This window comes from Hirundo rustica, chromosome Z (genome assembly GCF_015227805.2).
Source record: "Hirundo rustica isolate bHirRus1 chromosome Z, bHirRus1.pri.v3, whole genome shotgun sequence".
Classification (NCBI taxonomy): domain Eukaryota; kingdom Metazoa; phylum Chordata; class Aves; order Passeriformes; family Hirundinidae; genus Hirundo; species Hirundo rustica.
In genome coordinates, this window is record NC_053488.1 from 40,805,829 (window position 1) to 40,821,183 (window position 15,355).

A 15,355-nucleotide genomic window follows, 5' to 3' on the forward strand; every position below is an offset into this window, starting at 1 on the left:
CATGTAATTTTTCAGAAGGATTTCAGAAATAACACTGTTGACCACCAACATAATGTTGTGTTTTCCTCGCCTAATTGGATTCATATCCTGTACTGCAACCTCAAACCCTTAACAATAATGATGCAATTGTCAAATGGAATAGCACATCAGAGGGAGAAAAATAGCATTAACCATAGCAAACTCTATTTGAAAAAAATAATTTTCTTCTGCCTTTATTTATGCTTATTTTCTATGTACTGAAAAGACAGTACAGACTAAGCTATACTATATCAGTATTTTTCAGATATGATTCCTTTGATTTAGATGCAAAACTAATAGAATCAAGGACTTTTCAGTATTAATTCAGTTTTTTTGAACTCTTCCCTATGGCTGAATCATCAACACACATTGTGAAATCACAGTTCTGATCAAATGGCACCAATATTTATGCTGGGCATGTAGTACAGTCATAGTGGAAATCTAACACAAAGGGACAATTTTGTAAAGAATTGGCCAAATAGTTAAAGCAAATATATTACCATTCAGATTTGTCACTGCATTTTTTCCTGCCCCTTTGATTCTTGACAGGTGTGGTGGTGTGTTTTTTGGGGGGGGATTTGTTTGTTTGTTTGTTTTTTTGTTTTTAGTACCATAGCTCTCCTTGATGCTTCTGCTGTTTGCTATGGAGAAAAAACAAAACAGTGACCCTGATTATGAACCACTGAAATCATATCATTGAGTCTGAACATTGGCACAGCCTACTAGTAGTCTCTCACATTCCATTAGATGCTAATAGGATATTAGTTCATTTAAGGGACAGTGTTTGAGACAAGTGCAGCTAATTATGGAGGTAGCACATGATGACCCACTGTTAAGTTTGGCTTCCCTGGTAGTATAATGCTTTTTCAGTCGGTTTGTCAGCCTGTCATATTTGGAGCTTGAATTTTTCCTGCTTTCTGTCCATTGTAGCTTGAAATATGTTTAAAGCACTGCCACTAAATAACACTCAGATAAATATGGACAGCTGAAAGAGCTGGGAATAAGAAGTAGAATTTTGAATTTTCTGTCTGGACTATGGCATTTTTGTATTCAGTTTTGTGTTAAATCTATAGCATTATGGATGTTCTTGGTAAGAAATAAATAATATAATAATGTTTAATTCACAAATGTAAGTATTCTCAGGAAGTATAAGACTTTCAAGAGCTACTCTCTGATTCATTCTTATTTATCTACAGATGCCTTTTTCAATTCAGAAGTATTTTTATGTGATTTACTATTCCTTATTCACACTATGGTGCAGTTAAGTGCTGTTTATTAGGAAATGTAGAGAACAGCATCCTTCAGGAGACAGGCAGTTTGTAATCAGTAGGAATATTTGGTCTACAAAGTTGGTAATTATCATCATATGCTATCATTTAACTGTAGAAATGAAGTATACATACTGTTTTATGGTTTCAGAAGCCAGATCTATTCTGAGTTTAGCGGAGGGAGGTTCTGTTCCATCACATGTGGCTCCAGTGGGTGAGTTGACCAAACTGTGCTTAGTTGTGCATGCCAGCATATCTACATGGCTAATTAAATTATCATTCCTGAGCTCAGCTGAGGTCCACCTTTAGATCTATATGAAACATATTTTTGTGCTTTGATCCCACCTATGTTGTTTTGGTTGGGTTATACTCATCTACATTTGCAGATGACGGAGCACATTACCAAGAAGCTCAGTACATCAGAGTGGCTGCTGCTGACATCCCCACATTAGACTATGCATGGTTCAGGGGCTACATCATGCTCAGTTTAATTTGGTTAGTTGGACCAAATATCCCCGTTATGCGGGTGTCTCAAAACTGTCTGAAAAGCTAGTGCTTGTCTCATATCCTTAGAGTCTAGGGTCCTTTTATGTACACTTGGAACACAGCTTTTGGTTTGGTTTTTGTTCCTCAGAAAGAAATCTGGTTTGCATGCATTGAATTGGCTCCATATCAGTACGTGGTACATGCAGACAGTCAAGGGTTTAGCTTAAAAAATATCTCTCCTGCTCTGAATTTTAATGCAAGTTCAAGCAGAGCAGCTGACAGGTGTTGAATTGCTGCATCCTGCCTATAACTGATTGTATGAGTGTCTTACCATGTGTCCAAGTGAAGTCTGACTGCAGGTTAACGTGGTTTACAGTCACCTTTTCGACTGCCTTGATTTAAGTAAGCCAGGCTTCAATAACTGGCTGCAGCTCAGAGTTAGTTTAAGAAAGCAAACTATTGTTTCTCAGGCATTAGTCGCTGGTTCCTGGATCAGAGAACGCTTAAAGAGCAACAATGTGAATGGGTATAGATTGTGCTCACCATGTCTGTCATGCACATAAATCTGGGCACGCTAAATGGGTGCTCTACAGCTGACATCAGTGTGCCAGCTTAAGTGCATGATCCACACCGATTGCATCATATATCATAAAGTCCCATGACCAAAATACTAACCACTGACTTTTCCTGTGCAAAATTAGTTGTTTACTGGCTTAGACAAATGCCAAGGCTGGTTTATGTACTGATGTAACACATGGTAATGTCTTGCTAATGCAGGGCCAGGTTGGTACTGATTATGGAGATTATTATTCAATTAATCTCATTATATTTAATATTCATTCAGTTCATTGCCTATTAGACAAATTAATAAACCTTATAGAAAAAAATCTGGGCAATTACTTTCTCTTCTCAAACAACTATCCCAATTTTCTTAATATAGTTACTGTAATCTAAATTTTCTTTTCTCCCCACCTCCCCTATTGGAAAGATAGATGAACTAGGGACACAGGAGTTAAAAAATGCTGTATTTGGTTGAAGTGGCCTACTCTCCTAACAGATTGTGCTGCCTGAATAACCTATTTTATATATGGTGGCCATGTATATGAATGAGACAGGGTTTTTAAAATACAACAATTCAACTTGAATTGACTTTTTTTTTTTTTTTTTTTTTTTTTTTTTTTTTTTTTAATTGACAGCCTGATTTAACATTTTCATTTATGTATGAAATGTCTAAGTTCAGGCTTGAATGCCACCAATTCAGTGAATAAAGCAAAATGACAAAACATTATCTTCCTGTCTCCCTTCAGATTTGCAATTTGCAAGCAGCGTATCTGACTACATCCTACTGCTAGACTTCATTCTTTCTAATGCCTGATACATGTATCAGTCTGGGTGTAGGTTCAAGTAGCAGTGAAAATTGGATAAACACCTGCATTTCAGAACAGAAACACCTGATGGTCAATATCATGGAGGTGTCAGGTCACTGCTATAATGTAAAATGTGTGCTAGAATAGGTAACCATGACTAATGCACACACACTTCAGCAATGCAGAAAGATGTTTTTTGTTAAATGTGGGAGCATTTTGGTTTTTCACACTTGTGATATGCACTTGGCTCTTTGCTGCATCAGAAATCCATTCACAACTGAAATAAGTTCCATGCACTTGTGAAGGTAAACAATGCCCACAACACTCCTTTGGTGTGTAGCTGATATGATGCCAATTTCTTGTAGTGGAAGTGACTTTACATATCCCTGGATGTCCTCAGAGCTCCTTACAGGAAAACTACTCCTCAGAGAGCTAAGGTAGTTTTTGGGGGACCCCTGAAATTTGCTTTGTGGGAATTAACATCTACTAGTGAAGTCCTTTTCCTGTCTTACTTAACTTCATAAACAATCAGAAACAGCACCATAAAAGTCTTCCTAATAAATAAAAAAAAATTGACATTAAGTGTAAAAGAATAATAAATTATTATTTAGCCAGCTTTTCTTGGATCTTCTCTTGTCGCACTGACATGGAGTATGGATAAACTGCAGTGATGTGGGTGGCATTACATAAAGCAGCTGTTAAGCTAAAAAATCTAATAGATCCGGTTTTCAGAAGGGGAGAATCTGACATTTCTCTCTTTCAATAGCCCATGTCTGTATCCTTTAACAATGGCTACAGTAAGGCAAACTAGTCCAGCTTTTTGGTAAGTGGCATTTTGGTAAGTGGCAGCTAGTTGAGGTTGTGTTCGATCTGCTTCACCAAAGAAAAAGTTTAGCTTAGGTGTCATATTTTAGGAATGATATTCCTCAATTTAGTACTCTCACTAAAAAGAAAACTACAAACCTCTGGTGGCAGATGAAAGGCAGAGATTATGTCTTGAGATAAGAACAATTTACCTGAAGCAGTCATGAGATAGGACAACAATACTGATAACAAAAGTTTTCAAGGAGAGGGTGATGTACATGCATAAATTACTGACCAACGTGCCTGTGCCCAAGGCAGTGAACAGTGGCCAATGGGTTCCCCACCTAGACGGTTCCCCGACCACAAGACAACTCTGTCCTGGCCCAAACCAGGATACTGGGTTACAGAAAGAACTTTTTGGAGAATAGTGGGAAATAAGTGAATGCAGAAGAGAAACACCAGTCTTGCAGGGCAAAAGCAGATACAACTTTATTATTTTTTCAGCATTGTTTTTCTAATGGAAAATAGCCACTGAAAGAAACAATTGCTTTTTGGGTCAGTTTTTATTAAAATCCCCTGATACTACAATCCCTTCAGTTTTCAATAACAGAATAACATTTTACAAATTTTTAATTGTTTTAATCCTCCATGGAATAACAACATTTTTGTGACAGCTTGTTTTTTTTTTTTTTCTGTGGCAGAATTTAACTTTGTAAAAGTGAGATCATTCAGTAAAACTTTGTGTTTTAATTAAATATTGTTTTAAAAGGATAAAAAAAGCACTTCTGTGAAGTAAAAATGGTTTAATTTTTGTCTTGTTTTAAAATATATCAAATGTATCCCTTTCTACTTCTTTAGTATAAATATAGATTCAAAGTATATTTCTATCTGACATGATACTGTTAGAAAAAAATAGCTGTTTAGACTTACGAGTATTCTCTTATGTACCAAAGATTATTTGAAGAGGAAACAAATAAATGTTTTAATTCAAAAGGCTAGTATTTAGATACACAGACATATAGGTAAATAGGGCACACTGTCATTACCCTGTGTTTAGTTATTCCTCCCTTTGTTTCACCTAACCCAGAAGAAGATGCAGAATTTGTTTGGATTAGTGCATTTCAGAAATTACAAGTGAAACTTTGCGAAGTATTTCTGTGCTGTTATGAGTTGCTGCCTTCTATTTCAAGCTCTCACACTGACTTGCTCTTACTACTCTAACATTTGTAAAACTGGCTCACAATAAAGGCTACTGGCTCAGTAGTCTTTTTCTTACATACCCCAAGTCAAAGTATTTTTTTTCTGTTAATTTAATTATTAAGATCTGTAAATATTCTTATCTATTGATCAGAAAAGTTGGCTGTTTTTTTGTTGTTGTTGTGGTGGTGGTTTTTGTTTGTTTGTTTGTTTGTTTGTTCGTCGTCGCCCCCCCCCCCCCCCCCATTCCATTAAAGAATATTTTTCTCCTCCCGGCCAGCTGATCAGGCTAATACTTAACTCCCTCAACTGAGGCTCTTCAAGACAGGCAGAACATCTTATGTCTGCATTAAGCCTGTGAGCTCAGAGTAAGCCTCTGTGAGCTGTATAAATGGAAATGTACAGTTTTGCATTCAGCTGTCTGAATGTGTTATTCCCTTTAAACAACCCACCCTCTCTCCTAGCAGTATATTGTCGTCACTTGGAAATGCAGTTACATAAGAGAATCCCGATGCATCACAGTAATAATATATCATGGAAAATAATATATTGTTGACTGCTTCTCATCTATTCCTTTGTACTTTTTTCCCCCTAGTGGCATTGTTCTTGCACTGAATTTCAATAGGACTTTAATAGTAGTTTGGAAAATGGGCAGAATCTGATCTTTCTGTTGTTCAGCAGGGTAACTGCTGGTTTATAGGTACATGCAGGAGGTCAGAATCGGGCCCAGTGCTTGCTGTGTTTGCGCAGTAACTTTAAGCAACAGTTTTATCTGAGGGAACAGCCTCGATAGACAGTGGTGTCATTTGTTCTTCCCGTATTTTCATGTGTGCCTGGACCTGCCTTACTCGACCTTCCAGCCGCTGAGTCCATTCCTGGCGAAGTCTGCAAAGAGAGTACAAGTGCTTAGCAGCTATTGAGCCAAATCCTTCAAATGTATCCAGGGCTTTTCAGCAGGGTTGAAGCTTTCTTCTCTTTCATCACCAGAGCACTTGTCCTGTATTTATTTACCAATTACATATCCCTCTAGCTTGCTGGATTGGGAATGCAGGGGAGAAAAGGATAGTGCTGATAATATCAGTGGTTGACACTGCTGGATTCCAAATGAGTCAAACGACTGCTGAAATACTGTCACTGTGAAGAACTCTGGTTTTCCCTCTGGGGTATTCTAAAAGCCACACAGGAGTACTGCCTATGCAGTAAGGTTATTCAATGTGTAAATTAGGAATTAGAGTTTTCACCCCAACCCCTCAAGTTCTGCTGTAAAATGCCGTGGAGAAGAGCAGGCTGGACTTAAAACGTGTCTTTTGGGTAAAAAAAGAAAACAAAAACAACTCTGCAGACCTTGTGCATATTTAATGAAAGGAATTGATGCCATATGCAAGAGGAGCCAGCCACATAGCTTCAAGACACTAGTATAGTAAAAGCAGAAGAGAAAATCTCTAGGGACCACTGTAAGATACTGTTGACTGGGTCGTTTTCTGAAGGAAATGTTATGAAACACCTGACCCAGCAATGTTATAAGATTAGATATTATATGGTAATGCCAAATGCATTATGGAATATATGGGGTTTTAAATTACGTTTGGTGTGGTGAAAAGAAGAGCAGCCAATGGTTTCATCTGAGGCTGACTCAGCAGTAGCTCCTTCACATGAGTGCTTGTGTTATCTTAGATTCTGAGTTTGGCTTTATATTGTGTTTTAAACTATTTAGTCTTCAATATCCTTTTGTGCATATAGATAAACCTCAAAAAAAAAAAAAAAAAAAAAAAAAAAAAAAAAAAAACAAAAAAAAAACACAACACCAAAAAACCCCAACAACAACAAACCAGGTGCAGTGAGTTAGGAGAAGTTTGATAATACTGATGTTTCTCATCAGTGTCCTACATGTCACAAAGTAACATTTGCCTTCATGTAAAACTGTATCATTCTCCCACGTGCCTCTTTCATGAGGCAGTGGATATGTATGTTTTGTAACAAAAGTGTCTATCACCTCCTGAAAGTATCACACTTTTCCCCGCCCCCCCCCCCCCCCCCCCCCCCCCCCCCCCCCCCCCGCCCCCCCTCCAAATTATAGAACACTTTGTGAGCAATCTGGGCTTTGACTAGACAAGTGACTTTGAAGAAACTTGCTTAGGTCTATTTCAGTTGAGATGGGTCAGTTAAGACATATTGAATAAGCAAGTTAATGCATATTGAAGGTTTTTTCTCTGCATTTCTTTTTTTTTTTCTCTTCAGAGTAGAGCTTATAAAAGCTTTTAACATTTTTAACTTCATGAAGTCAAAAATGTTATCTCAACCACAAATTGCATTTTGCTTGCACTATCTTCTCATGGTGGTCTTCTGTGATCTAGGGTGATAAATGTTTCCAGTGAAGCTGAACACTTTCTTGGATTTTATCATATATGTTTTTTCTCCAGCAATTTTGTGATTGGGACTTGAGAATACTACTGACTAGCTGGAGTAGGATACTGGAAGCAGGATTGTCCACATCAGACTTTTTCACGACTCAAGTTCTGACCAGATCTTGATTTCCAATTATCTAAATGACAATACTTCCTTCTTGGGCACTGGGGTCAAAGTACCTAGATTTTTCTAAGAAACAGACCTTTAGCAGCACCTTCCATTTGTTGAAGTCAAATTAGTTTATGTGACTATCCCAGTTTGGAGAAAAGTTTAAGCAGGAAAACTTTGTTAAGTTCAGGAGGAAAGCACAAAAGGAAATCACACAAGACATGGCACTTCTTGTCCTCTGTTTCTGTCCCTTAGTAGTCAGGGAATTCACTTAATATGCAGGAAACCCTGGTTCAAAGTTGTGGGTTACCATAAGTTGAAAAAATATTTGAAGCAGTCCACACTCGTGCAGAATATCTGTACCACAATACAGCTATATAGCTTTCTCTAGGCAAACCCTGTTGTTTTATACTGCTTTGTAAAGCCCCCTCCCCACCCCCCCCCCCCCCCCCCCCCACCAACATAACAGACAAAACACACAACAAACCCGCAAAACAACAAAAACCCCACAACTTCTTCCATTGAATGGTGAAATCTTGTACCATTTTTACCTCTGGGCTTGTATGATGTGAAGGGCATGACAAAGGTGCCATGGGTCTTTTATTTTACAGATTACATGGGTGGTTGTCCCTTTAATGTAATATTATTTTGTTTATTTGTTTATTTGTGTATCTGTACCAGTTCTAGGTAAAATTCCTGTTATTTTCTGGCCATCACAAGCTGTAATTCCAAAGTGCTTTATTTTTTCATGGCTATGCTCCAAGGCCTTTGAAGAATGCTCATGAGATTTCGGGGTGAGGGGTGTCTGAGTTTCCATGCAGAAGAGCCATGGTAATATGAGACAAGCAGCTGTGAGAGGAAAAGTGCCAGAGATCCAGAACACAATCTGTGCTATGAATAAAGCGTACAATAACAGGTTACCTTATTTTAAAACACGTGATGATATGGCTTGCTGTCTTGTGGAAAAGAAAAAATACCACTTACTTGTTCAGGGCACTTTTGCTTAGCCTAGACTCTTCAGCTTCTTGTTGCTTAGTTTGCTCTCGGATGACCTTTTCCCAGAAGTTCTTCAGCTCTTCTGCATCATGACCACCCCTCCCGTGGCGTCTAAAATTCGTATGCTTGCTCATTTTCTGAAAAGCAATTTGGAGGTCAGAGCAGTCAAAAGCCTGACCTGAGGCAGATACTGTGTTACTTAGCCCCTTGAAATTTCATTCTCAGGAAGTGCTATTAAAATAAAGTATGTCACCTGAAAAGAACAGGTAACTGGTGCTTAGTCTGCCTTGAACCAAAATATAAGGCATTGAAACAGGCCTTGGGTGACAGTTGAATGGTATAACTATATTTTTGCTGCTGAGTAATGACTGAGCATGGCACAGTTCACTGAAATATTGTGGATGCCTCAGTATGTGTGAGATTTTAAGTAATTTTAGAAGAACTTGTGAAAAATGCTTTCAAATATAGTGCCATTGTCACTGGACTTCAGATTGGATGTGAAGGACTTTCCTATTTTTTTCTCTCCCATACTCTGAAAACAGATCATAGATGTTTTACCTTAGCGAAATGCATTGCTCCTAAATAATTCCTTTTGCTACTCCAAATAATGTCATGCACAAAATATGCAAAGAAATTATGAATCTGAATTGAAGCACATGGACTGCAAAGCCCTGGGGAGCTTGTTATGGTCTTGTTCTATATTTCATCAAAATTCAGTCTTAAATACTGTTAAAAGTACAGCTCATTAAAATACAGGAATCAATTCCAATAAACAACAAAAATGACAGAAAATAACGAATTTGTCCTTGTGAAGTGCATGTTGTTCAAACATTAAAATTCTCATCATGTCTGATGTTCTTGTTGATATTACTGTATTGTGTTGTTTATCAGATTGTAATGGTACTTTGAAAAGTAAAGTTCTGTTGCCTCTTTCCTGAATCAGCCTCCTCTACTAAGCCTCATGAGGAACTGGGAGGATACAAGAAAGAAAAACCCCAAAACCCTAAACTTCAGAGTATTCTATTACTAGATCAGCACTTAATTTGATGTTTGCTATGAGAAATCCCTTTGTTTTCTTATGTTTATCTGTATTCTGCTATCATTAGATACTTTTGCCAACACTCCACGTTGTAATGGTGATAAATTAATGCCTCACAGACCCTGATATGTACTTGTGAATCTTAAGATGTTTTCATACTTTAGGAGCTATTATTGATAAATACAAGAAAGACTATGCTAATGTAAGCCAAGCTGAGTAAAACTTTTGCTCTGTACAATGCTGTAAAGTGGATGCTCAGAGCAAAAGGAAAGGACAGTCAGATGTAACAAAATTAAGGCACATTTCTGAAAGGTAAATATCAAATACCTTGATATTTGAAACTCCTAGCACCTTAAAAGGACACATAAGTAAGTTCTGGGCATCTTCCTAAATTGAATATTTTAGATTTGTCATGATTGTCATCAATCTTTTTTTTTTTTTTTTTTTTTTTTTTAAAGATCAGTAATAACAAATAATTTTGCCAAACTTGTTGCAAAGTCTGGCTGGAGTGGAAAAACTGCTTAACAAAAAGAAAAATCTCTTTTGAGATACATTATTTTTCTGTTGAGAAGTCCAGTTGCTTAAAGACCAGCACAGCCAAACTGGAGTGATAATCATGAACTGGTTAGATGATGCAATATAATTTCCTGTGTGACTGGAGTAACTCAAATGGTTAGAAAATTGGTTATACTCACAGCAAGGTCAGCAACAGCTGCAGTATCGCCAACACAACCAGATATTTTTCTCTGAGGCAAACAGCATTTTTTCTAGTATTTCCCTTGATGTGGACTGTGGATGCTGTAGATGTAGCACAGCGTGATACAGCAGAAATTGTTGCATTAGTGTGGATACAGCAGTTCTACTAAAACCTTTTGCTAAATGTGTTGTGTTTGGCAATGAATATGGTCAAAGTGGGTATATGGGTAATCTTAATAATATTTTGTCTCACACTGAGGCCCCAAAATAATACTACTATTTAAAGCTTCATCTTGCAAAATAATATGCCTGTCATGGATGCACTAGAACCTGCCCTATCTGTGTTCTAATTCCATAGGCCTTGAGCAATGTTAAAATAAGTGCTCTGGTAATAGCTTATTACAGAGAGTGATGGAATCTGATTATTTCATCATTCCTGGATCAGCAGGTCACAGAGGTCTTTGCACCATTTAGAGGCTCTTCTATCACTAGCAGTTGCACACTTGACACTCTACCGATAATTATCCCATTGCCTCAGAAGCCAAGCGCAAGTTGCTGACAAACTGAATCAGTGTGCCCTCCAAACCCTATTATACATACTTTGCCTCATATAAGAATCTGCCATAACACATTAACCTTTAATTAGAGATTGAATTTTTATGATTATTAAACTTCTAGTTTATGATCTCCAAATGGTACAAAGAGAGTCTCCAGTCTTTATCTGAGATTTAAACTGATTAGATTTTGAGGGGGTGCATGAGCATTTTGGCTGCCTCTTAAGTTTTGGCTGTTCCACTCCAAAGAACATGCTATGATCAGAGAGGCGCCCAAAAGATGGAGGTAATTCTGCAAGATTTAGTCTGCTAGGTCTGTGATCTTTTTGCAAGTCAAGAACATAAGGTATTAATTCCTAGGAGTGTCACTTAATATTTCACATGGTATTGCTGTGGTCCTTGCTAAGACAGATTTTTGATGTAAAACTTTTGAAGACTGTACTGTCTGCATTGCTGGCCAGTTTCTTTCATGGTATGATGTGTGAACACGTCCTATTTTTGATTACAACATCTAGGCATAGAAACTAGGGTTCATGTACACTGTAATACCCCCTTTTCTTTTTTCTAATTGAAAGATTCTGCTTAGGAGCTTGCTTTGGTCAGATTTATTATTGCTGTAGATAACAGGTTTTGTTGATGTGTGATTTCTTCTTTTTAAGATGTACCAATAACATAAATATGATTTACACTGACAACTGGACTTAATGCCATCAAAGTTGTTCTTGATTCCTTCACTCAGACAACTCAGCACTCGATAACAAGTAGGACAATTATGTTTTTCCAGTAAAAAAACCCCACAGTTTCTTACAGTCACTTGACCAGTTTTGTCTGAGTGGAAAGTGAGCAAAAAAAATAGGTTCATCATTCCAGAGATACTAAAGGAAAGTCAGGGAGATGTCTTTGTGACTTTGAATGGCAGGTTGTTTTAACATGTTTATCCACTAATACAGATGTAAAATAGCTGAGAGCAAGCACTTCTATTAATTTAAAAATATTCATTCAGAAGACCTGAAATATTGTATGTGTCATTTACGCACTGAAAATTTATGCTATAAAACTTTCTGCAATATATTTTCTATGAAGAGTTACTAAAATATGCATAATATTGGTGCAAGACAGAGTCTCTTTTTACATCTTCAAATAAGATAGTTAAGGAGGAACTATGATTGTATGAGTTTTGCAGTCCTACCTCCCCAAATGAAGTATAGTTTACTGCTTTTTTAGAGAGCCAAGCTGATGAAACAGCATTTAAATAAGGATGAAATTAGATCTTGGTTAAATTGGATTATGCATTTGGTAGCTCTGAATCTCAACTGTCAAAAACATGTAAGTGTGTATGAAAGAGTTTTTACAGTATTTATCATTTAAAGAAATTAATTTATATGCTAACATATTATTAACTTATGGAGAATGTCCATGAGAAGAAATAATTGTAAAAACAAAATTAATGGCACTGTGAAAGAAAAATCTCCTACATTTATAATCAAACCATAAATCAGAGGGCAGTGCTGCAATCTGTAAGACAGCAAATCACTCATGAAACACAGAAAGCTTCTATGTGTTATATATTTTTTTAAATTCATAAAATCATAGAGTCACAGAATATGTTGAATTGGAAGAGATGCACAAAGACCATTGAGTCACCTCCTAGACCAGCACAGCACTATCCCCAAGAGTCACACCATGTGCCTGAGAGCATTGTCCAAATGTTTCTTGAAGTCTGTCAGGCTGTGACCACTTCCCTGGGGATCCTGTTCCAGTGCCCAAACACCCTCTGGATGAAGAACCTTTTCCTGATAATCCAGCCTAAATCTCCCCTGACTCAGCCATTTCTGTGAGTCCTCTCACTGGTCACCAAAGTGAGGAGGTACCTGCCTTTCTGGTTCTCCTTGTGAGTTCATGTCCCAAAGCCAGGTTAAAGGATGTTTGAAGTGTGAATGATAATCAGTTTTCCCTCTATATATGTATCCCATACAAGGGAGAGGAAATTTTGCTTCTAGCTGTAAGTTATATGCCTAACTTACATTCACTGGCACAAAACCAGTATAGAAACAGCCGGGGATACAACCTTCTCTCATTTAATCTGATCTGCATCTGAGTATGTTTTGGTAAGGTGTTCAATTAGTAGGTTTCCAAATGCTCCAGTCTTATCCCCTGCCTGGTCTGCATATTTTGAATTATTGTAGTCTCAGCCTACCTCTGCTGAGGTACAAAAAGGTGTTTTAAAAATTATCCAATGCAAATAATTTCTGGTCTGCACACTTTGTAATTTCTTCTTTGGACTCTTTCTGGAGAAATATTAGGAGTCAGAAATGGCTCTTGATGTTTCAAACAAAACTGGTATTTTGAGTTATCTTTATGTGAAATAAACAAGCAGGAGAAGAAAATATTTTCTAAAGTCCCAGGAGGCATTTTTTTCCTTTTTTCAATCTTTCTATTTAACATGTGTCTTAAACTGGCCCTAGTCTTAAAAATTCAGTGTTTTATACAGACAGACTTGTAGGAAAATATTTGTGCTTTCAACTTTTTAGTAAGAAGTATTTCAATACATCCAGTAAAACTGTTTGTTGAACATATTTGGAAAAAGAATCAATGTGAGTTTTAGTCTGAATTATGCATAATTTAAAGAATAATTGGTTTGGCTAAAAAAAGAAAACCACCTTATGCTTTCTTCCTTAATGATAAGTACTTTAACCAGTAATGTAAAACAATATTTGAACATTTCCAAAGTTTATTTCCAAAATGTTTGCTGAAAGACAAAGTCTTTAACAAGAATGATTTTTTTTTAATATGTGTGTCTATCTATCTATCTATCTATCTATCTATCTATCTATCTATCTATCTATCTATCTATCTCTTAACAATATTTCTTTTCTAAAAGTTGGAGATGAGTCTAACTTTAACTTTTCATTAGATTTGGTGATTTAACCAATTTTAATATAGAACATTAGCATATTCCTGGAAGAATTTCCACAGCCACTTCAGAGGATTTTTGGTAACCATTGTAAACAATGGAAAGATTATCTTTGACTTTAACTAGACTCAGTCCCTTGGGTCATATCACGCTCCTGAGCTGGATTATCTTTGCCAGGACACTAATTAATATACTATTCCTTTTGCCCTTTACCTTAGGGTTTGTTTGCCTAAGCATGGAATGTTTTCCAGCATTATATATCTACTACGGTACAGTTCAAAGCCAGTTAATAGTGCTCTTAAAAAAAAAAAAAAACGAAAACAAAAACAACTCAAAGCTCTGAAAAGCTTTAAATTACATATATAGAATGCATAATTTTGATGAATATCCCCTTACATGTTCCTTTTATGGTGGTTTTCCTTTCAGTTGAAGTGTGTGTAATACAGAAGTTCTAGTAATACCAAAAAAAAAAAAAAAAGAAGTAACAATTAATAGCTTAATGATTGAAGTTATGATTAGAGTAAGATGAAATAGTGGAAGGATACCTCTTATGTTTTATAAATTACACAGGATTAGAATAATTTTCATAAAGGTATAATGAAATATACAGAATTCTAGGTCATGGAGGTAACAAGAAGAAAACATTGTTCAAATTTGCATGATTTAACAAAACATAAAATTAATGTATACCCATGTATATCAAGGCAGGTTTAATAGTCAAGACAGGAAGAGAAAATCTTATTTGGGCCAAAATACAAGAATATAAATGCTTACTTTGATTGTATAGTAGCTTCCTCTTCTGTCAAAGTATGGTTTTCTTGAGTGATTAGTGAATCATGTCAGTTTTACCCCTGGGTTCTCCTTTTCAAGAGAACTCCAACTGCCAGGAATAACTGATGAAATCAATTCATCTGTCACTCATTTTTATTTGGGAGTGATGACATCTGCTGTTATGAATTAGCTTAATGGCGGGAGGGAAAAAAACCCAAACCCACAGTCTGCCACACACCACGAGGAATGATCAGACAGTTACAGGGCACAAACTCTGAATGCCACGTTTGATCTGTGCTATAAATTTTGGCAGATGTCACTGATGTCATAACTTGGCTCTGGGGAAACAGTTACCCTTGGACAAGTGTGGATCACTGTAGTATAACTTCCATATGACTTGCAAGAATTCAGCACCATCCCCTCTAAGAAAAAGGATAGATCTGAAAAGAACATATTGAATAACACATCTTGTTTCACGTTTGTGCTACTGAGTGACTGACAAATAAATAGATTTCTTTTTCATCCCTTTTGAAGTGTTGGTCTGTAAAAGCACCTGGTAGACTACATGACAGGATTCCAGCTAAGCCGTTAATACATTCAATAGTGCAGGAATCTGAGCAGCAGCAAGCTGAAATATAGCATATGTAATTTGTTACAAAACTTAGCACTTCCACTTCTTGGACAGATTCTTCCTTCCTCCAGTGGTACTCCTGGGTGAACAGAAAAACACA

General features: G+C 36.7%; 1 protein-coding gene across 2 annotated transcripts; it reads right to left on the bottom strand.

The window, feature by feature from the left end:
* Positions 1 to 5,414: 5,414 nt before the first annotated feature.
* LOC120765691 (protein FAM240B-like) lies at positions 5,415 to 14,709 on the bottom strand. Of its 2 annotated transcripts, none has more exons than XM_040090787.2 (3): positions 14,628 to 14,709; positions 8,639 to 8,787; positions 5,415 to 6,025 (listed from the first exon to the last, which is right to left on the bottom strand). In XM_040090787.2, the coding sequence occupies exons 2-3, from the start codon at positions 8,782 to 8,784 to the stop codon at positions 5,896 to 5,898; spliced, it is 276 nt and encodes a 91-aa protein (XP_039946721.1). In that variant the 5' UTR covers positions 8,785 to 8,787; positions 14,628 to 14,709; the 3' UTR covers positions 5,415 to 5,895. The 2 variants fall into 2 exon arrangements, with proteins under 2 accessions (XP_039946721.1, XP_058280154.1); XM_058424171.1 differs by lacking the exon at positions 14,628 to 14,709 and adding an exon at positions 10,385 to 10,406.
* Positions 14,710 to 15,355: the final 646 nt, after the last annotated feature.